The sequence below is a fragment of the Sus scrofa genome, chromosome 15 (genome assembly GCF_000003025.6).
Source record: "Sus scrofa isolate TJ Tabasco breed Duroc chromosome 15, Sscrofa11.1, whole genome shotgun sequence".
Lineage (NCBI taxonomy): Eukaryota > Metazoa > Chordata > Mammalia > Artiodactyla > Suidae > Sus > Sus scrofa.
In genome coordinates, this window is record NC_010457.5 from 68,890,534 (window position 1) to 68,913,451 (window position 22,918).

At 37.3% G+C, this 22,918-nt stretch overlaps 1 protein-coding gene across 2 annotated transcripts in view; it reads right to left on the minus strand.

The window, feature by feature from the left end:
- The window catches only part of FAP (fibroblast activation protein alpha), a 71,136-nt gene extending 59,253 nt beyond the window's left edge, over positions 1–11,883 (minus strand). Inside the window, exons 1-2 of one of the 2 annotated variants that reach the window (XM_005671884.3) lie at positions 11,614–11,883; positions 11,209–11,293 (exon numbers count right to left, since the gene is read on the minus strand). In XM_005671884.3, the coding sequence (XP_005671941.2) occupies positions 11,209–11,293; positions 11,614–11,619 (91 nt within the window). In that variant the 5' untranslated portion in view covers positions 11,620–11,883. Of the gene's footprint in view, positions 1–11,208; positions 11,294–11,540 lie in introns of both variants that reach the window. The other variant, XM_021074900.1, reaches the window with a different exon arrangement.

Sequence of the window (22,918 nt, forward strand, 5' to 3'; positions counted from 1 at the left end):
CAAATGGGGAGAATTCAAAACAGACATTCTTTTCTTTCTGCAGAAAATGACACCTGTTCAAAAATGCAATAAAATAATATATCTGCTCCGATGTTGCATTAGGTCACATACTAAGAGCTATAAAACATGTTCTTAGAATTTCCAATTCAAGCTTTTGTTCTTTGTACCCTCTAGGACAGTGTTCCATATATTGTGGGACACAATAAATGTTTGTTGAATAAAAAAAAAATCAACTGAACCGATTTTATTCTAGCTTGTTTTCACTAATTCTCCCCCAAAGATACACCTGTGCTTACTCTTTACCCTCTTGTCCATGTTATAAATTTTGTGTATACACTCTTGTACATGAACATGTCTTGGCTTAAGTATATATCAAAATTTAGTCTGTGGAGTTAGTTGGAATCCTTGTTTGAAAAAGATTCCTAATACTACTCAGCCATAAAAAAGAACAAAATAATGCCATTTGCAGCAATATGGATGGAACTAGAGACTCTCATACCAAGTGAAGTAAGTCAGAAAGAGAAAGACAAATACTACATGATATCACTTATATCTGGAGTCTAACATATGGTACAAATGAACCTTTCCACAGAAAAGAAACTCATGGACTTGGAGAACAGACTTGTGGTTGCCAAGGGGGAGGGGGAGGGAGTGGGATGGACCAGGAATTTGGGGTTAACAGATGCAAACTATTGCCTTTCGAATGGATAAGCAATGAGATTCCCTGTATAGCACTGGGAATTGTATCTGGTCACTTATGATGGAGCATGATAATGTGAGAAAAAAGAACGTATGTATGTATGTACGACTGGGTCACTTTTCTGTACAGTTGAAAACCGACCGAACTCTGTAAACCAGCTATAATGGAAAAAAAAATTAATTAAAATTTAAAAAGTAAATTTCATCAAAACTGAAAAAAAAGAAAGAAAGAAAGAAAGAAAGAAAGAAAGAAAGAAAGAAAGAAAGAAAAAAAGAAAGAAAGAAAGAAAAGAAAAAAATTCCCAGTCCTTATCTAAAACCCACTGTTTCAGACTCTCCGAGGAAGAGGTCCTGGTTTTCATTGTTTACCAAAAACCCCCACCCCCGCCCCCAGGGGATTCTCCTGCAAAGAATCAAAATGTAGTGATTTCACAGCATCTATGGGGTTTAACATATTCTTGCGCCTGTAAATGGTCCTTGCTTGTAAACTTCTGGAAGCTGGATGGGTCTGGCCGACTATAATTCACACCTTGAGGACAGGGACTCCCCACAACTAATGGAAATCATTACTTTCAAAGAACATTAATGGGGTCCTTTAATGTTTATGTCCTTATTCAGTCCTCTCACTCATTTTCTTACCAGGCCATGTCAGATGGATTCTTCTTTAGGTACATTCCCTCTGCTGATCTTGAGGAATAGAGAAACAGCAAGGGGACTGATTTTGCCCCAGATTAAATTTAAGCAAGATAACAGGGAAAGCATTGGTGGCGGAGGGGGCCATTGTTTTCTAGGTTTTTGAATGCGTGTATGTTTGTGTATAAATCAGTATAAATTGCATCTCTATGGCATCAGTCACACTGAACAAGTCCTAGTCACCTGAAAAATATTCCACAAATACAAGAATTTTCATGACTTTTTCCAAATAATGTTTTGTAATGAATTATAATCTTTAATTCTTTGGGAAATTTAGTTTTGGTATCTATAATTTTTAAGCTCTAAATAGCTGAGCAGAAGTAGAAATGAATTCTGACAGCTCATCTCTCTCCCACATGTAATTGACACTCACTGATTAACACAATCTCTGGTAGTGCCCTTATAGTCAATGTGGCCCATCTTTAGTGTTACTCATACACTGCTTAAACACTGTAATTAACTATAGTTTTAATTATTTGCATTTTCAACTTATTAAGGCAAAGCTGAAAATTATTTTAATTACAAATCCGTGAAATTACAATTCACAGAAATGATTCACAAATAAGTAATGATTCACTGTTCTAATTCTTTCTTAAAACTTTGTTTACTCTTTATTAAGATTCTATTTCTAATTTCTGCTATTTAATTTTCTAGTCCTGAAAAATTGGGACTAGGTGTCAGAGCAGACATCTGATGTTAGCTCTATATTCATCACAAACTAAATGAGAAAATATGGTTTAAGTGGGCACACAAATGGCTGATAGGTCCTTTTGTTCTCAGGGTTTTTTTTGTTTTTTGTTTTTTGTCTTTTTGCTATTTCTTGGGCTGCTCCCGTGGCATATGGAGGTTCCCAGGCTAGGGGTCGAATCGGAGCTGCAGCCACCAGCCTACGCCAGAGCCACAGCAACGCTGGATCTGAGCCGCATCTGCAACCTACACCACAGCTCACGGCAACGCCGGATCTTCAACTCACTGAGCAAGGGCAGAAACCAAACCTGCAACCTCATGGTTGCTAGTCGGATTCATTAACCACTGCGCCACAACGGGAACTCCTTGTTCTCAGTTTTGTACTTGATTTGAAACTGATGCTTTTGGAAAGTGGCATGGGCTCCCAGGCATACCACACCTGAATCTGCTGGCTTTGCAAAGATGCTGTCCTCCAGCAATCGAATAAGTCAAGTTTGTTTCTGGAATGAGCACCACCATGGCAAGCATCTGAAGTATTAGGTTAGGAAATAAACTATTTAAAATTAATGCTGTATTTGGGTAAAGGCTGAACACTTTGAAAAATGGAACTGAGGTAACCAGTAATAAGAAATGTTAAGGAGTTCCTGCCATGGCTCAGGAGAAATGAATTTGACTGGCATCAGTGAGGACACAGGTTCGATTCCTGACCTCGCTCAGTGGGTTAAGGATCCGGTGTTGCCATGAGCTGTGGTGGAGGTCCCAGATGTGGCTCAGATCAGGCGTTTCTGTGACTGTAGTGCAGGCCAGCAGCTACAGCTCTGATTCAACCCCTAGCCTAGGAACCTCCACATGTTGCAGGTGTGGCCCTAAAATGACCAAAAAAAAGAAAAAGAAATATTAAAATTTACTAAGTTCTAATAAGTACCAAACACTCTACCTGCATGGTCCCATTAAAACACTCACAACAACTCTCTGATACAAGTACTATTATTTACACTACTTTACAGATCAGGAAATGGAAATTAGAAATAAAGTAACTTGCCTAATACATAAGAGAGCTAGGGTTTAAATCCAGCTCCAACCAATTTTAAAGACTGGACACTATCACTCTACTGTGGTTTAAAGTGAAAGCGCATCTGTAATGAAACAACAACACAAAACAAACACAAAAATATGATCAAGAACCAAGCAACATATGGGGTTTGGGGTGCAATAATTACATCTCAGGAAGTTCCCTTTGTGGTGCAGTGGAAACAATCCAGCTAGGAACTATGAGGTTGCGGGTTCAATCCCTGGCCTGGCTCAGTTGCTATGAGCTGTGGTGTAGGCAGCTGTAGCTCCGATTTGACCCCTAGCCTGGGAAATTCAATATACTGTGGGTGCAGCCCTAAAAGCAAAAAACAAACAAACAAACAAACAAAAAAAACAAAACTCAAAGTAAATATTAAGAGAAAATGAGACAATTCGAGCTTTGTCAAAGCAAAGAGGGCACTGTAAAGCTTTTAATATCTCAGTGAAGAGTGTAGTATCTCTCAGTTCTGAACAAACTTTCCATGATTCTCTCTAAAAATAAAACTGCACAACCTAAGTTATTCAGAGGATTTGCCAGGTGTTAAAAGTCCGTTTTGTGGATAATGTTATCATCGTGCTACGTTAATTAGGGCTTTTTTGCATGATCTCTAAAGCAGTAAAGATCATAGGGTGTGGTCAACATAATGTGTAAGAACAGGAAAGGTAAATGCCATTTTGGTGACGCTGAGGGCGAAGGCAAACCTCATCTGTATTCGAGGATTCACCTGATCTCCTTTGCCAGCTCATTTTCTTCTCATCTCTTCCTTAAATTGTGGTGTGGTTCATATTGGGGTTACTTGGGACCTGAGGAAGAGTCACGTCCCTCAACCATTTCTTTCTCCCAGAGTTTCTATTACAGAGCCCTTGCTGATTCACCCTGACTACTGCTGCCACATCTGATCCCCACTGGATTTTGTCTCTGAATTCCAGTCAATACACTAAACTTCCTCCTTAACATATCTGCTTGCTTATCTCACAGGCACTTCAAAATCAAATGTCTGAAACTAGGAAAAACAGGAATTCTGTGCTGCCCCTCTAGATATCTCCAAGTCAATGGCACTGTTGCCTATGCTGTTCCTCAATCAAATACCTGGGAGTTATTCTACCACCTTTGTCCAGCACCCAGGCCTGACGACTGCATCTCCAAAAATCTCTCTCTACTCTGCATGTCCACTACACCTCCAAGATCAAACCATTTCTCACTAGGTAGGCTGTAATGGATGCCTATTTGCTACACTGTGCAATTTCATTCCTAGTATTTCACTGTGGTTTCAATTTTTTTTCTAGTGACTGGTAATGTTGAGTTTTCTTTTCATGAGCTAATTGGTCATTTTTATATCTCCTTTGGGGGAAATGTCTATCCTTTGTCTATTTTTTTTTTTTTAGGGCCACACCTTTGGTATAGGGAGGTTCCCAGGCTAGGGGTCAAATTGGAGCAGTAGCTGCTGGCCTATGCCACAGCCACAACAGTGCTGGATCTGTCTGCGACCTCCATCACAGTTCACGGCAACCCCAGGATCCTTAACCCACTGAGCGAGGCCGGGGATCGAACCTTCATCCTCATGTATACTCGTCGGGTTTGTTAACTGCTGAGCCACAACATGAACTTTTCTTCTGTCCATTTTTAAATTATTTGCCTTTTATTATTGATTTGTAGTTTTTTATGTATTTTTTTAACATATTCTGGATGCAAGTCACATATCGAATGTATGTATTTTTCTCTATGTTTTCCCATTTTCTGGTTAGTCTTTTCACTTTCTTGATAATATCCTTTGCAACCAAAGTGTTAAATTTCAATGAAGTTCAATTTATATATGTCTTCCTTTGTTACTTGTGCTTTTGGCAATATCTAAGAAACCACTGCCTAACCCAAGGACAAGAAAGAAGATTTATTCCTATGTTTTGTTCTAAATTATTTTACGGTTTTAGCTATTACATTTGCGTCTCTGGTACATTTTGAGTTAATTTGAATGTATGGTGTGGGGAAGTGGGTCCAACACCTTTTTTCGCTTGTGGATATCCAGTTGTTCATTTGTTAAAAAGACTTTCCCCGTTAAACTGTTGTGACATCCCTAGTCAAAATCAATTAACCACAAATGAAAGTCTTTTGCATTTATTACTTAGTTCTAGTCTCTTCATCTCTGTGTTTGTCCTTAGGCCATTATCACACTGTTTTGATCGTGTAAGCTTTGTAGTAAGTTTGAAATAAAGAACTGTGATTCCTCCAACTTTGTTCTTCATTTTCAAGATAGCTATCCTAGAACCCTTGCATTTCCATATGAATTTTAAAACGAGCTTGTCAATTTCTAAAAAAAAAATCATCTGGGATTTAGATATGGATTGCATTTAATTTGTAAATAAATTGGAGGAGTATTGCCACCTTAAAAATACTGTTTTCTGATCTATAAATATAGGATCTCTTTCCGTTTATTTTTTTTGTATTGTTTATTGCTAATGTATGGATATCAATTGATTTTTATGTACTTATCTTGTGTTTTGCAACTTTTATGAACTTGTTTATTACTTTGATAGCTTTTTGAAATGAATTCCTTAGGATTTTCTAAAAACAATTCATGTCATCTGCAAATAGAGATAGTTTTACTTCTTCCTTTTCAATCTGGATATTTTTAATTTCTTGTCCTTACCTAATTGCCCTGGTTAAAACCACCAATAAAATATTAAACAGAAGTGAGGGAAGACATTCTGTCTTGTGCTTGATCGTTAACGGAAGAACACTAAATCTTTCACCAGAGTGATGTTAGTAGAGAGCTTTCTTTGGATGCACTTTATCAGATAGAGAAAATTCCTCCTACTTCTAGTCTGCTGAGTATTTTTTTTTTTTTTTTTTTAGTGCAAGAGACTGTGTTAAATACCTTTTCCTATGTCCATTGAGGTGACCATGTGGGTTTTGTCCTTTTTTTCTACTAATATAGCTTATTATGGTAATAGATTTCTCAATGTTAAAACTTGTGATATTCTTGAGATAAATCTCAAGTGGTCTTGGTGAATAATACTTTTTATACATTGCTGGATTTGGCTTGTTAGTATTACGTTGAGAATTTTCCCATCTATATTCATAAGAAATATTTATTTATAACTACTATTGGTCTGTAACTTTTTTTTTTTGTGACGTCTTTGCATTGTTTGGGTATCTCAGCAATACTGACCTTATGGGATGAATGGAGAAATGTTCTGTCTATTTTTTGGAAGGGTTTATGAAGGATTGGTTATAGTTCTTCTTTAAAAGTGTGGTAGAGTTTACTAGTAAAACAAACTGGATTTGGGGTTTTCTTTGTGGGAAGTTTTAAAATCACTAAATCAATCTTTTCAGTCGTTATTATTCTAGTCAGGTTTTCTATGTACTCTTGAGTGAATTTTGATAGTCTTTAGAAATTTATTCTTATCATCTAAGTTACTGATATATATATTTTTGCCCTTACCCATGGCATATGGAAGTTCCCTGACCAGGGACTGAACCCGTGCCACAATAGCAACCCAAGCCATTACAATGACAATGCTGGATCCTTAACCCCCTGTGCTACAAGAGAACTCCTAAGCTATCTCATTTTTTGATACAGAGCCTTTCTATCCTGTTCCTTTAAGGAGTCCTATCACATCAGTTCTTCTTCCAAATATAAAATCATAACATCTTAACATTTTTTAATTTAGATACTAAACAATCTATTTTTAATATTAACAGGAATAAAAATTAATATGGATTGTAACATTCTGTTTTGGCTACATATTTTTTGTTAATTCTCAAAGGTAAGTTCTTTGTTCAATATATAATAAGCAATTAGTAAATTAAAGACTGTTTAGTATTGATAATCCCATGGAAATATTATTTCAAATTGTGCCTAGCATGTTAATTATTGCTAGATTTTAAGACAAGTTTGACTGTCTCTGGTTCTGAAAAAACTTCAGCCCTGATTTCATATCCCCAATTTGAGCTTTAGAACATGTTTTCTCAAGGTATAAATATGACTAGATACTATTGTATAAGTTATAACACAATTTGCTTTGAAAATCAGAGACAGGTAAACTCCTCTGCATAATGAGAATCCTCCAAGGACTTGGATTGTTTGTGAAATTATTTAGAATTTGGCAAAACCCAAAGAGAATTTGCCAAGATTCAGCCTCTGTGATTTTTAAAATCCAAGTGCAAAGTAGAGAACTATAATCTTCAAGGTTGATATATTTACACTCAGCTGAAAAGCTCTTTTATGTCCATGAACTTTCTGAATGTTTTCCCCAGCCCTTTAGACTTTCCTATATTTCCTCCAAAAGAACAGTGAATAAATAAGCTAAAACTCTTAAAGATGTTTGAAGGAGACTGCTTCACAGTTCTGAATGTTGCTTCTGAGAAAATTTTAGGTTTTAAAAACATATTCACATCTTCTTTGATGATAACTTGGTCTCACATATATCTTACTTTACAAAAGTGGTTGTTGAGGTTATAATAGTGGTAATAACAACAAGATAATAATAATAACAATGGATTTTTGACTAAAATACAGACATTCTAAATGATAATTGTTCTTACAAAATATTGATTTATCTTCTGTCTAAATCATCTGTGACTTCAGATACTTTCTGAAATAAATTATACAAGGTATTACATACCCACATAAGCAGTCACTGTAAACTTTATATATCTGTGTACAGTCGTAAGTACATATGTATATATTTTTCCTGTGTTCATTTGTTTACATAACTGTGGCCTCACAGCTGTCAATCTCCTTTTGACTCCTTGAATTTCCTAAATACTATCCTGCTTCAGAGACTTTGTACCTACTCTTCCCTCTGCATTGAGGACAATGCATTCTTCCTGTCTTTAATATTTTGGCTCAAATATCATCTCAGAGAAGACTTCCTTGACTACTTCTGTTATAAACTGAATTATGCCCTCCCCCCAAAATAAATAAATTGAAACTCTAACCCTCCATGGGACTAAATTTGGAGATAGGTCCTTTAAGAAGGGTAATTAAGACTGCCTGAGACCGTAATGGCGGAGCCCTGATTTGATAGAGCTGGTGGTGTCCTTATTGGAGGAGGAAGAGACATCAGGAGTGCACATGCACAGAGAAAAGCCATGTGAAGGCAAAGCAAGAAGGCAGCCATCTACAAGCCAAGTAGAAAAGCCTCCAGAAAAACTAAACAGCCCCAGACTAAGGGGTAGAAATTCCTATGTGTTTCGCATTTGATGAAAATAAAAATGGGGAAATTTGCAAGTTCCCATTTTTATTATTATGTGAGTGAGCTAAACAGATCTTTCTCATTTCACCACTCTATTTCCTATTTGTTCCTAAAATCCTGCCTAATTCCTCAAAAGCTCTTTTAATCCTGAGACTAGTATTCCTGGGACCTGCTTTCTCCTTGGAAAAGCCCCTCTTTTCTTCTTTCACTTGGACCCTGCAATCTAAGTGACCCATTGGTCTAAGTGAACCCCTGATCCCAACATGGGTGCTGATGACCAAGAATCCACACTGGATTCTTACCATGCTTTCAAAAGGAAGTCTGAATTGTAGTACTTCTTTTGTTCCCCAACTGCCAGAAGGATGAGCAGGTGGAACTAACTACTTGAGTGGGACTAACTAGTGGGAATTCATTCATTAATATATAAATAAATGAATGAATGTTTCATAAGTGAGTTTTAAGTTTCTCAAAGGAAGACCATTCTTATGCTGGCACATAAATCCTGTGTTAGAAATACTAGGGCTTTCTTAAGGCAAATGTGAGGTAACCGGATTTCTGATGAAGGGTGAGAGGAAGGCTAAATGGAAGCTTACTTGGCTTTGAATTTTCTGTTCTTCCTTCCCCTTTTTCCTTCCCTTCCCTGCCTTGCCACTTCAGATCCTTTCTCACCAGCCACTGGGCACATGTGAGACTGAGAACTGGACCTCAAGCTCCACGCTGGGGATGGTTGAGGAGTAAGGAGAAAGGAGGGAAGTCAGAAGGGTGCACTTCACATAAGGGTTGCCTGTACCACTGACTCCAGGGAAGAAGAATTTCAATCCTGGTCCTGCTCAGGAAAACTGAGAAATGAATAGTCCCCTGTACAATTTATTTAAGTGACATTCTGAGAAGTTCTTCAGCAAATTTAAAATTGAAAAGGAAGGATATATGGAAAAAAATAGTTCTCAGCTTTTTTATGATTTTCTGTTGCTAAATGAGTACTAAAATTTCATCTGAAGTTTAATATGATTATTTTACTCTGCCTGAAAATGACTTTGCTCTGAGAATTATCCTGTTGGTTGAAACAGAAAACTAAGTTATAAAATGACATAGATTTTTTTTTTTTCTTTTTTGGCCACCCCATGGCATATGAAGTTCCTGGGCCAGGGAAATTCGAGCCACAGTTGTGACGTATGCTGCAGCTGCAGCAACACCAGATCTTTTAACCCACTGTGCTAGTGATCAAACCTGAGTCCTGGCACTGCAGAGACACCACTGCCAATCCCATTGCACCAAAGCAGGAACTCTGGTAGAATTCTTGGAATGTAGATACAACATATATATATTAAACTTGGGGAGAAGATAGGATTGGGATTGTATATAATTACACAAATACCTATGAGAGTGTGTCCTTATATACTATAACTGTAGTATATTACTAATAAGAAATAATGTTACTTATTAGTGTATTACTTATCAAATTCCAAGGTGCAAATGCAACCCATCCTTTCCTGTAGACATGAAGGTAGGCTCACAGTAAAATCCACACCCTTTTGTTGTCAGAACATTTATTTCTGGTGGAGAAAAATATTGGGGATTTTTCTTTAAAAATCTGGAGGTAATTTTGAATGTGTTGGCATTTGATGGGTCAGTAGGACCTGACTTACCACCTGGCAATTGCTGGTATGAGGAAAAGATGCCCTCCAAACAAGGTGAGACCCTGATCTGAAAACAATTTTAACTTGAAAAATAGGAAAAATGCGGACACATGCAACTTATCTCAACAGAATAATCCTGTGCTATCAGAGAGGAATAGGACTGAAGGTCAACTCTGAAGATACAAAAACATTGCCACCATCTTTTTGGTTAATCGCTTCATTTTGTAATTCTGTGAAAAATCCCATGAGCATTTTGAATTTTTCAAAATATTTTTCCGTGTTTCATTTTTAAAGCAACAGATCATTTAGGACTCATATACTTTCTTTAGCTGAAGGTTTGTCATTGATCTCCCCTTTACTGTCAGTTAGCTTTTAGCCAAAGGTATTTCCCACTATGGTTATCATAAGCTTTTAATATTTGTTGGTACAAACTCTTTTGCTTTCCCTAGACCCCTTATTACTGTACAAGGCACAAGAACTTTCATCACTGTATTTTTTCCCCTTTTAGAATTTGAGCTTCTTTTCATGGCTTCATAAAAACTTTGTCTCCTAGTATCACTGAAATATTATAGACAGTCTTAATTTAAATCCAGAAGAGCCCCAATATTCTAACTATCAGCAAAGTGAGTTCAATGTTAATCTAAGCTTTTTTTAGAAAGAACAATTTATGACTAAACATTATACTTGCTTAATAATATTTACTCTTCTAATTTCATTTTCTTTGCTACTGCATCTTAAACAACAATTTCACTTTTTTTATACAGCTCTTCCTGAGATCTCTATTTTTGACTGTCTTCCCTAAATTTTGGAAAGGCTCATAATAAAAATTTCCATAGGTTCTGTTTTAACTTTTCCATTCTTACTCATCTTTACTTTCCACGAGGCAATCCAATAACGAAAGCAATGTTAGTTAAAAATATTGTCTCTAAATGCCTGTCAAAGCTTGTAATTCAGCATATATTTTGGAGAGATGTGGGGTTGATACAGAGCAGGGCTTAGGTTTTTCTACTGCTGAAAAAATACTGGAGTTCTCTTGCTGCCCATGCCTTAAATTCCTCAGTATTTCTTGTTGCTCAACAACATATCTGGGAGCTTATATGTCTTCTTAAAAATAACAGACTTACTTGGGAAAATAAACAGGAAATGTTCGCTCACTTGTGATCATGTGTTAGTCCATTTTCCAAACTATTCTAGGCAAATAGAGGAAATTAGAGAAAATTCTTACCTCTTGAAGGACGTAAGACAATGCACATCACCAATAAAGCAAGCACGGCAGAGGTGGCAACTCCAAATACAATTTTTAACCATGTCTACATAAAATTTAAAAAATTAGGCATATAAGTAGTTTCTGCTAAAGAGTAGAAATGGCAAGACTTTGTTTACACCTAAATCCTATTTCTCGCTCCCCATAAAGCTTTTCATTGTCTTCCACTGATCTGGCTATAATTGCTGGAATTCTTCCAGCTCTGCAAGGACAAATGTTTCTACAATATATTTAGAACAATTTCCCCATCCCAACCCACTCCAGGAAGTACATATTTATGTACAAATCCTCACCTTCTAAACAATGATCGCACTCAATTCAGCCAGCCCCCATTCTTTAGCACTATCCGAGGCTTCATATACTAACCTTCATTTTTCCAGATGTTTTTGAAAGTTAGCTAATTCTGACTTCAGAGTGTGGGTCACCAGATCTGTGAAAACCGTTGAAAGAAAGTCTGTCTTCGTAGTTGGAAGCCGAAGCTAGGGCAAGTTTTTTTTCTTTCCCCGGACTTTTGAATACCGTGCCAAATTTCAAAAGATTTCTGTAAAATTAGAAACAGAGTTTTGGGGGTGTTCTTGGCCTTGAAATGAACTGTGAGTGGCTCAAGGGAGGTTTTATAGCCTCCTCATCCTTGTAAATTCTACACCAACATCTGCTTACGTTGACATACAGAGGTTTTTAAATTTTTTTTTTACAAGTTTAGGTTTATGTTTCATTTTCTCCTAGCAATCACGAACGGATCACATTGGCAAGTCTTTGGGTTTTGTATAACCTTTCTATTTACCACCAAGAGAAGAATTTAAAGCAGTAAGACTTCCAGGTGTGTACAATACACAAATATCTAAGTTTTAGCAGAGGGAGAAAATTAAAGCCATGTAAAATTTTGTGAGAAGAACACCACGTTACAGCAGTTTTTTCTTCTTCTGGGAGATTATGAGGTACTGCAGACAGAAATGTTTTTCTTTCAGCAAAATTTCTTTGTCCATATAGCACCATATGCACTTTCAGTAAATACAGAAGTTTAAAAATTCAACTGTCTAAACCCACGGCTGCTTTACTTTAAAGAAATAAAATGCCATCTGGTGAAATTTAGTATGGGTTAGGTGTGTATGCACAGGCCAGAAAGATGGAAAGATCAGTAAGAATAATTTACCAGCAGACCTTTGAAAGAATGAAAATGGCTTTGCAAAAGTGATATTTTTGCTTCCCTCTCAGAATATCTTCTGAGAGAGGAGAACAGTGAGTAATTATAAAGCCTTTAAAATAAATAAAAAGCTTTTGAAAATAGAGGTAAATCTTATGAACAATTTCATTTCGGCTAAATTTACATAAATCCAAAGCAATTGTTCAGCTTAACGTCAGTAAAATGGTTGTCCGAATTAACACACACACACACACACACACACACACAACACACACACACACACACACGCGCGCGCGCGCACGTGCGCACACGCTCCAGAGTACACAGATACACATACAGCAATTTCTTGGAGTTTTCTGGCTGGTTCAGTGCAATTCATTTGGATAGATTCTGTGATTCCCCATAAACATAATTATTAACCTACTGTGTTTCAGTTTTTCCAAGGATGGTTTTCTTTGAATATTTGCAATGATCTCAACCTAAGTAAAACAAACTTCATGGTGAGCTTTCACGGATTTTTCATGAAAAATAATGAGGAAATGATCTTGACATCTTTTGCTGTTTGCTTTAGTCAACTGGTCTGACTACCAAGGGAGGCTTTCTCTAGCAAAGAGCAGGACAGTGGCTTGTGAACTTCCTCTCAGACATTCTCCAGACATCCCTCCCTGAATTCCAGCCTTATGAAAATTCTGTTGAGGAAAATGAGTCATTAAGCACTTACTGGCAAAGAGATGTAGCCACCCTGGCTTGTAGAGGAGCCCCTCCCTCCCTTGCAGGTGATGGGGCAGCTCTTACAAACTGAAGCAGTCATTAAGAGAAACATCTAACTTATGCTATAGGCTTGTAGGCATCTCCATGCAATTGTGCAATCCTCAGATTCAAGATAAAGCCACCAGCTAGGTCCCAAACGAAAGGCTCCCGTGTGGGTTTTCTCGATGGATTACCTTCTTTGGAAAATCCACACAGCATGTTCTCAGAAGTTCTGTCTCAGCCTGCCAAAGCCCCAAAGTCCACAAGTACTTTTCAGTCAGTTATTTCCACGACTTTACAACCAGAAGAGAAATGGGCTGTAATAAATGTTAGGGTGTAATTAAAATGGTTAACATTGGCTTTAGTAATTAAAAACTCACTGACATGTGACTGGTCTGAATACCACTTAGGACTGCAGTCAAGTGTGGGTGAAAGGGTGTCCACAAGAAACTCATTTGACAGGATCTAAGGAGAAATGAGGGTGCTTTAAAGGGACAAATTTAAATCGAAACTTAGTGAAAAGGAAAATTATGTGGTTAAAACACATTGATTCAGTTTTGTTTGTTTTTTTCCTTGGATGATTGGGTGATTCAAACTGCAACTTCTGGAAAATTCTTACTGGTTTGAATGGTTTTAAGAAAAATGAGACTGACTACAGACATGTAATTGTTAAAAGTTTGTCTATCTGATTCCATGAGTTGGGGATATATCGCTTATAACAGAACTACACATGTTCATCCCTTTGAGATAATGTGTAAAAGTTCTAAATTTCATCCAAACAAGTATTTCCACCAAAAACTTAGGTTCTTTTTATATTATAACATCCTTACTGGCTTTTTCTCCTTTTCAAGTAGAAATGAAAATGCCTATGCTAACCCTTAATAAACATTAAGGAAAGTAACTACTATTTTTACTTTATACAGTTCATTGACATGTATATGTCAGCATATGGAAGTTCCCAGGCTAGGGGTGAAAGAATCAGAGCTGTAGCTGCTGGCCTACACCATAGCCACAGCATCGCAGGCTGCTTCCACCTACACCACAGCTCACGGCAACACTGGATCCTTAACACACTGTATGAGGCCAGGGATTGAACCCGTGTCCTCATGGATACCAGTCAGGTTCATTACCACTGAGCCACCATGGGAAATTCCAGTCAACAATTTTTCTGAGAAAACAGGTGTGAATAAGCTGCAATATGTGCCTTCAGGAAGATTACCTTCTACTACAAGTGTGGCAAGTAAGTTCTTACATACACATTTGTTCCTTTTCCCTTCCTGGAGCTCTCACGAGGATGAGCCTGAAGCTGGGTTTGTGCTGAGTGGAAAAGATCGCTGATTTATGCATGGACCCAGGAGGAGGACAGAAAGTAAATATGGCACATGTTTATAATCCTCATTCAAGTCCTATTTTTGTCAGGATTGGGACTTTTCTCAGAAAGCAACTCTGGATTTACTTAATGCTGAAAACATGGAAATTATGACTCTGGCCTCTAAAAAATTCAGAGCAAGAATTAGAAGAGTAGAGGCTCAACTAAGCTTTTTCCAGAGATGGACCTTATGAAGCTTAATTTGGAATATGATGGAATTTTAGTAAGATCACTGGATAAGTTAATTATAGCATAAATCTTTGTCTTGCTTAGAGTGCTATCTAGAATAATTTAGTAAAAGCATTGTGTATTCACCAAAAATAATTTTAATTTAGATGTTTTCCCAGAAAACACATTCAGCTATATATTCCTAAAGTGTGAAGGTTAAGACTATGCTGAAAATATAAATAAGAATGTTGTCTTTTTATTTAGGGGTAGAGAAATAGGGAGAGGTGCATTCATTAACCAAAAGCTAAAACAGATTATTTAAGGATGAGTGATACTCTAAAATAAAAATTTGCTCCCAAGAAGGCCATGCCTGCCTGCCCATTTGGTTCCTCAGATTTCCTATCAACTGTTTTATACAAAATGCTTTAACATATTTCATTTAACTCATACTAAAACTCATTTCAACGATTAGGAAATGGGGCCCTAAAAATTAGGGAACTTGCCCAAGATTCCGACAGGAACCAGGGTTACTATATTATATTGCTTCTGTGTGATTATTCCTGAAGCTGAGTCCAAGGTAACAAATATATTTGTAAATATTTCAATTAACCTCTTACTGGTTTTCTATTGAGAAACATATTAAGGGTATGATAGTAAATTCATCGGAGCTAAAATATGCATAACCCCTCACATCTTCAGGGTCCATTGTTACACGTGACTCAAAAGGCTACAGTCTTACTTTATAGAGACTGTGTCCATAATGTTAACTTGGTTAGGCTTTTGTTAGAATTGAGGTCTGGAAATCAGAGCAATAGTTATATAGTACCTGGAGTTAGAAGGTCTTCCTTCAAGGAATTGTTTAAATTAAAGGAGTCATCAGAATAACTGATATCAAAGAGATTTGAAATCCAAACTAGGAAGAGCTAAGATCTTTAAAGCTCATAGTAACTATCACATAGTTATCGAACTAGAAGTAGTGGCCTAACATAGCATCAGTAATAAGCTTAAACTGCATTTGAATCTGATCTATTTTCTAAAACCGCAATTGTTGCATAAGGGAGGATATGAAGCAACACAGCTCCTAGTTTGTAATTGATACCTACTTTATTAATAGATGTTATAATTAGATGTCAGTGGTTTATTACCCTCTAATAATTAGGGCAAGTTTTCGTTGGCCCAGAGAGTTAACAATCCAAGTTGGATTGGAAAAGAAACAGAAGGGAAACAATCTAACTCTTTGGGTGTTTTGATGCAGTTTAAAAATTCAAATATTACATTTCTTTAGAATGAGTTAATTAATAGCCTTGGTTATATTAAATAGAACAAATTGAATGTTTAAGTGCTTTATACACCTTGATAAAACTTATTAAAGACACTGGTATTTCGCTAATATTTTAGAGTGGAGACTATTACTACTAATAGCTAATGTTTATTGAACACTTTTATTGAACCTGACACTTTTTTAAGCACTTGTCCTATCTCATTCCACCCTCAGAACATTAGTATCATTATGATCCTCACTTTAAAGATAAGGATGCAGATGCACAGAAGATTTAAGTAACTTCCTCAGAGTCACAAAGCTTGTAAAGATTATGTGCTCATAAGTTACATTACTCCAAAAAGTCTTATTCTTGTCTTTTTATTTTATTTTATTTTATTTTATTTTGGTCTTTTCTTTTTAGTGCCACACCCAGAGCATATGGAAATTCCCAGGCGAGGGGTCCAATCAGAGCTACTAGCTGCTGGTCTACACCACAGCCACAGCAAGGCAGGCTCCAAGCTTCATCTGTGACCTATACAGAAGCTCATGGCAATGCCGAATCCTTAACCCGCTGAGGGAGGCCAGGGATGGAACCTGCAACCTCATGGTTATTAGTCGGATTTGTTTCCGCTACGCCACAAGAGGAACTCCTTTTTTTTTTTTCCTTTTCTTTTTTCATGCAGAAGAAGTTCTTGGAGTTTGAGGAAGAAATGTTAAAAAAGCAGAGGGAAAAGGGAAAGTTTTGTCATAGAATGAAAGCAAGAGAATTTCCCAAAGCTGAAAAAGGAAATACATCTTTAGGGCCCATGAAATGCCCAGAGCAAAACATAAGTAAAGACATACCTAGACTCATAATTGTGAATTTCTAAAATATTAATTACAAAGATAAAATTCTAAATGCTTCCATAGAGAAAGAATTCCCTACAAAAGAAGCAAGAATTAGACTGACAACAAACTTGCCCTCTGCCAAACAGATGCTGCAGATGAATGGTGTAATGTCTTTAAAGTTCTGATGGAAAATGCGTGTCATGGTAGACTCTACTTAATTAAGACTGGAGTCAAAATAAAGGTGTTTTCATTTGTGTAAAAACTCAGAAAGCTTACACCCCCGATATCCTTTCTTAGGACAGAACTTGAGGGTGTATTTCAGCAAAATGAGGGAGTAAAGTACTGAAGTCATCATTCAGGGGAGAGTAAAGCTGATCCAAGAAATAAAGAATCTAGTCTTTGAAAACCAGATGCTCGCATTGTGTGAGCCCATGTTTCTGGTCTTTTCTTAAATCGGACCTCTTCTTTGAGTAACTGTTTTTTGTCTAAATTTGGGTTGCTTTTCATGCAAGAGTCCCAATAGTCCCATAACTGCTGGACGTAACTGATGGCATGTAAAAGTAGAATCTTAAGAGAATTCTCAACTAAGCTTCATGAGAATTTCCACTGGATCCACAGAGAAAGAAATGTAATCCTACCAAACTACTTAGCTCAAAAGCAATACTCACCTAGTCATAATAGTTTGTTTATTGGTTTTACATTTTTATAATTCACATGGACAAATCACAAAGGACTATTTTGTAGTCAGAAATTTCAATCAAAATGATTTATTATTACTAAAATTAAGCTTATAGCTTACAAAGTTGGGAAGTGGAAGGGGGTGAAGAAACATGGACAGAAGGACAGGAACACTCATGCCCTCACCTCCCAAAGCAGGCAGTCAAGAGATCTGCTCCATGATGAAGAGAGTAAGAATTAGAAGCTCACATAACAGCCCTGCCTTGTCATCTACAAATGGTATTGAGGAGGGTACAGTGCCTGAGGGGAATATTTACATTGGTAGGACTATAGAGCCATATAATTTTCCATAGTATTTCAGAAGTTTAAAAAAGAAATATGGAGTTCCTCCTGGGGCGCAATGGGGTCTGTGGCATCTCTGGAGCCCTGGGATGCTGGTTCAATTCCTAGCCCCTCATAGTGGGTTAAAGATCCAGTATTTCTGCACCTGCAGCATAGGTCACAGCTGCAGCTCAGATCTGATCCCTGGCCCAGGAACTCCATATGCTGTGGGAGAGCCAAAAAAAAAAAAAAAAAAGAAAGAAATCTGAAAATTCATGTGGTGGACATTAGCAGGTCTCCCCTGCTAAGGGTTCTCATAGAATAGTTAACATTTGTGCTCGGCATTCCTCTTTCAGAACACTTGCTCCACAGCACAATAGAAAAAAAAAATGAGTAAGTGGTAAAAACAGGCAGTTTACCCAGGTAAATCCACAAATTATAAAAATATTACCTTGATGTTAAATATTGCCAGAAATCAAAGAAAAATTCCCAAATGGGATTTTCATTGATTGGATTAGCAGAGATTTTTAAAAGGTAGCAAGTTTACAGAGATATAGGCACCTCATGATCAGCTGATGAAGAGGGAAGCACAGCCGATTTTCTGTAGGGCAGTTTAGGATAAATATCAAAACTATATATTCATCTTTGGGATAACAATTCTACCACTAAGACTGTATTTTAAGGATGACATTGGATAAGTGTACAAAGATACAAATACAAGAATATTGTTGAAACTCAGTTTACAGTATCTAGAAACTGAGAACCATCTGAAAGATCATACAGGAAGTTCTGCTGTGAGGCAGTGGGATCGGCAGCATCTCTGGTGTGCTGGGGACACAGGTTAAATCCTGACCAGCACAGTGGGTTATGAATCCAGTGTTGCAGCATCTGTGGCATAGATTGCAACTGCAGCTCATGGCCCATATGACATGAGGCACCCAAAACAAACAAACAAACAAAAACAAAAATCAAAGTCCAACCAGAGGGAATTAGATGAATCCATCATGGAACATATGAAAAGAATCTTGTAGATCTACACTTGTTGACATGGAAAGTGTCCACAGTCTACTGCTTAGTACGTATAGTATGACTCCATTTCCTTTCTCCTCTCCATTTTGTGGAGAGGAGAAAGGAAATATTTATGTAGGAATATATATATAGTAGAAATTCTGTAAATACATGCATCAGAGCATTGGGTACTAAGGTGGGGTGCAGTGGGCATAACTCTTCCCTTTGAAGCAGAAAATAAAGGGAATACTTTATCTATAGCATATCTACAAACAATAACCAAACTTGCTAAAAGCAATCTGCTTTTTATTATCACCATATCAAGCAGTTCTGAACAAATTTAGTGATAAAATATTCCTTTGTTCTAAAGCAGACCGTTCTACTTACCCTTCCCCACCCTTGATATGCCAATCCATCAAAAATCACAAAGTGGTATCCCAGAGAGAGAATAAAATTAGATCATAGGGCCAATTGGCCAAGAAAAGTGTGTGAGAGCATATTTCTTTGTGGAGTAAAAAATATATCATGTGTTGGAGTTCCCGTCGTGGCGCAGTGGTTAACGAATCCGACTGGGAACCATGAGGTTGCGGGTTGGGTCCCTGCCCTTGCTAAGTGGGTTAAGGGTCCGGCGTTGCCGTGAGCTGTGGTGTAGGTTGCAGACGCGGCTTGGATCCCTCGTTGCTGTGGGTCTGGCGTAGGCCTGTGGCTACAGCTCCGATTAGACCCCTAGCCTGGGAACCTCCATATGCCGCGGGAGCGGCCCAAGAAATAGCAAAAAGACAAAAAAAAAAAAAAAAAAAAATATATATATATATATATATATAATGTGTGTTTATTATGCAAAGTATGTGAGGTCAAGTTTAAGACCTTACACTACTTGTCTGGTTTCTGTACTGTCTCTACTCCTCCTTCCCCCTCAATTCAGTCCCTGATCTACCTGGGATCCCCAGTCTATATACCTGTGATCCATGCCACAAATGCAGCCTTTTCCCTTCATGAACATTATGTTTTTTTCCTTGGTTCTTATTCCCATGGAAAATTTTATTTTTAAAGGATAATTAATAATAGCGCTAGGCTTTAATATAATGAATATATTAATGGTGGTGAGTAAGCAGCTTGGCTGACTGATGGAGAAATTATGTAAATTTTTAAGGAAGTAGATTGTAAAACAGGAAGGGAACTAGGAGAGAGGACAGGACTTTGGATTATACATCTTATGCCACATTGTCTAGAAACTTACCAGCTACTACCATGAGTAAGGCTAGGCCTCCTAGGTTTTCAAGAGATAAATTATATGCTAACATGAAAAATTCAACTGGCCTTGACCTGAGATCTACAGTCTTAAGCCTTCATATAAATTATCTTTCTTTATTTTTTATTTTATTTTTTTTTTGTCTTTTTGCTATTTCTTTGGGCCGCTCCCGCGGCATATGGAGGTTCCCAGGCTAGGGGTTGAATCGGAGCTGTAGCCACCGGCCTACTCCAGAGCCACAGCAACGCGGGATCCGAGCCGCGTCTGCAACCTACACCACAGCTCACGGCAACGCCGGATCGTTAACCCACTGAGCAAGGGCAGGGACCGAACCCGCAACCTCATGGTTCCTAGTCGGATTCGTTAACCACTGCGCCACGACAGGAACTCCTATCTTTCTTATGTCTAGTAGATGGCATCAGGAAAGTTATGACAGAAAATTAAGACTTATAGATGAGAAAATAGGAAAGACATTACCATGAGCTCAAGTTTTTGCTCAAGTGTTACTTTTTCAATGAGGCTTAATCACTCATTTAAAATTGGCTTCCCTCAACCTCCAGCTTTTCTTAATTACTCTTCTTTTTTTTTAATAGATTTTACCACTTCACAATACCATGGAAATATGAATGTATGTTTGTATGTATGTATGTAAGTATTGTTTTTATTGCTTATTTCCCTTGACACACTATCTCCATTTTTTGCTTGCTTCACTCATATAGCCCAAGGAAAATGCTTGGCATAAAGTAAGTGCTGAATAAAGATTGCTATCTGAATGAATGCATCAAGAAGGATATAGAGGATCTGGTGCTCACTGGCAGTAACACTGTGGGCCCAGGCTGGATGCCACTTAAGGAAAGCACCTCTAGGTGTGATCCTTACAGGGTCAATCTCATGATTGTTGAACGATTAGATATTAACCCATTGTTATCTAACAATTACCACTTAATCCCTGTGCTACGGCTTCAGGGTGCCTTTCATCATGAATTGAAGTTTGTTCATTATAACATAGAGAATGAGTAAGAGGAATTTTTACTTCACCTACTCATTCTTTTCTTCCTGAGAACAGAAGAAAGATTACCAATCATTTATGACAAGTATCTGTTTTATGGATTAGTACAGTGAGAATTAGTTGAGCTCCACGTCTACTTCCTTTTGACATTCTAATTAGTGAAATTTCAGTTAATACATAATCTAATCAATTCTGTGTTCCACTCTGATAATTCTTCTAGTGTTGACCTGAAATAAATAGACTGTCAAATATTTCTTCAGCAAAGATGAGTTTATTTGGGATCAGCAGAGAATTGCAATTTGGGGGTCTATAAATATAATGAGCCAAGTGCAAGTTCCCTCTCACAACAAGGGAAGGAAAATGCTTTGTAGAGTGGAAAAGGAAGTTAGGAGGGCAATAATAAACAAAAGTCCATAGCTTTTCATTGGCTAGGTCCTTGCCAGGGAAGAAGAGGAGTCTTCTTTCTTTTGGGCTCTTTGATCCTTGAAGGATGTGAAAGCTCCCTTTTCTGGTCTCCCATCTCTATTTTATTGAGGTTTCTGTTTGTTAATTTTTTTATATCTCCACCTTTTGATCAAGATCTTTCTCTGAAAGTATCACTTTTCAAAAGTCAGGTTTTCTGGTTTCAGTGGTTTTTGTCTCAGTGTTAGGAAGGAACTTTCCTGAGCATAATGTCTCAGATCAGAGGAAAAGGGCACAGATAAGAGAACTATTAAGGTCACACTACAGAAAAAAGGAAGAGTACAAAGGAGAACTCCCAAGGCATTTTGAATCTGAAGTGCATATGTTATTAAGACGACAAACAATGGAAATCATATGAACCATTATGTCATCATCAAATGTTTGGAAACAAATTCCCAACAGGCCTGGTCTGGATATTTTAGAAAAAAGGTCTCATCAGTCATCTACTTCAATTCTGAGAAATCTTGACTTTTTGGTCACCAGATGATGCACAATTCTAATTAGCATTTGGTGATTTTTTTAGATGTGTCTTGTGAATCTTGGCAGCACAGTATGTTGGTTAGTATTACTTAATGGGGGCCTTTGGAAGAAGATTGAAGAGAGTTATTCTGGAATTGTATTTTCCAGGAGGTGCATCTCCAGATGGCAAGGTATGATGCTTCAGGTCTTCATCTCCCAAGGACATACTGAAAAGATTGTTCTACCAAAGCATGGTTATTTTTATTAGAAGCCTTTGCAATTCTTTTTATCAGCTGTGAGTCAAAAGAAGGAGGAGTCAAGTTCATTGGACATCCTATGACTGTTTCAAAGGCTAAGAGTGTGTGAGTTCCAAAAGAGGTGGATCTGAGATCTGGAAGAACCAATGGCAATGCTTATGGGCAAAGTATTTGGAAAGCCTCTACAAATTTTGCCAGTTGAGTTTTAATAATACCATTAATACATTCATAAACCAGAAGATTGGGGACAGTAAGCACAGTGAAAAATTTTGAGACCAAACTCCAAGATTTGTGAGAAGTTAGGACTCTCAGTAAAAGCTTAATGCATTAATGTACAGGTGAATTATTTTTCCTTCCCAAGAGAAGGCAAAAAGGTATTATCTAGCTTCATCAATTGTAATACTAAAGAATGCACTGTATCAATAAGGTGCAGTAAACAATTTATATCTGGTGGGAATGAATGTTATTAATCTATGAGGATTAGGAACAGTAAGGTGTCAAGGGATAACAATGGAAGTGTATAACTTCCATTTCTTGGAAGTCCTTGGAAGTCCCTCCATCTTTGGACCTTAGTTTTTCTCACAGGTAAAATGGGCCTGTTACAGGGGCTAGTATGAGGGATAATGAAGCCTTGAGACTTAAAATCTTTTTTTACAGGCTTATGCCTTATAAGACAATTTAGTTATAAGATACTGATAATTTTGG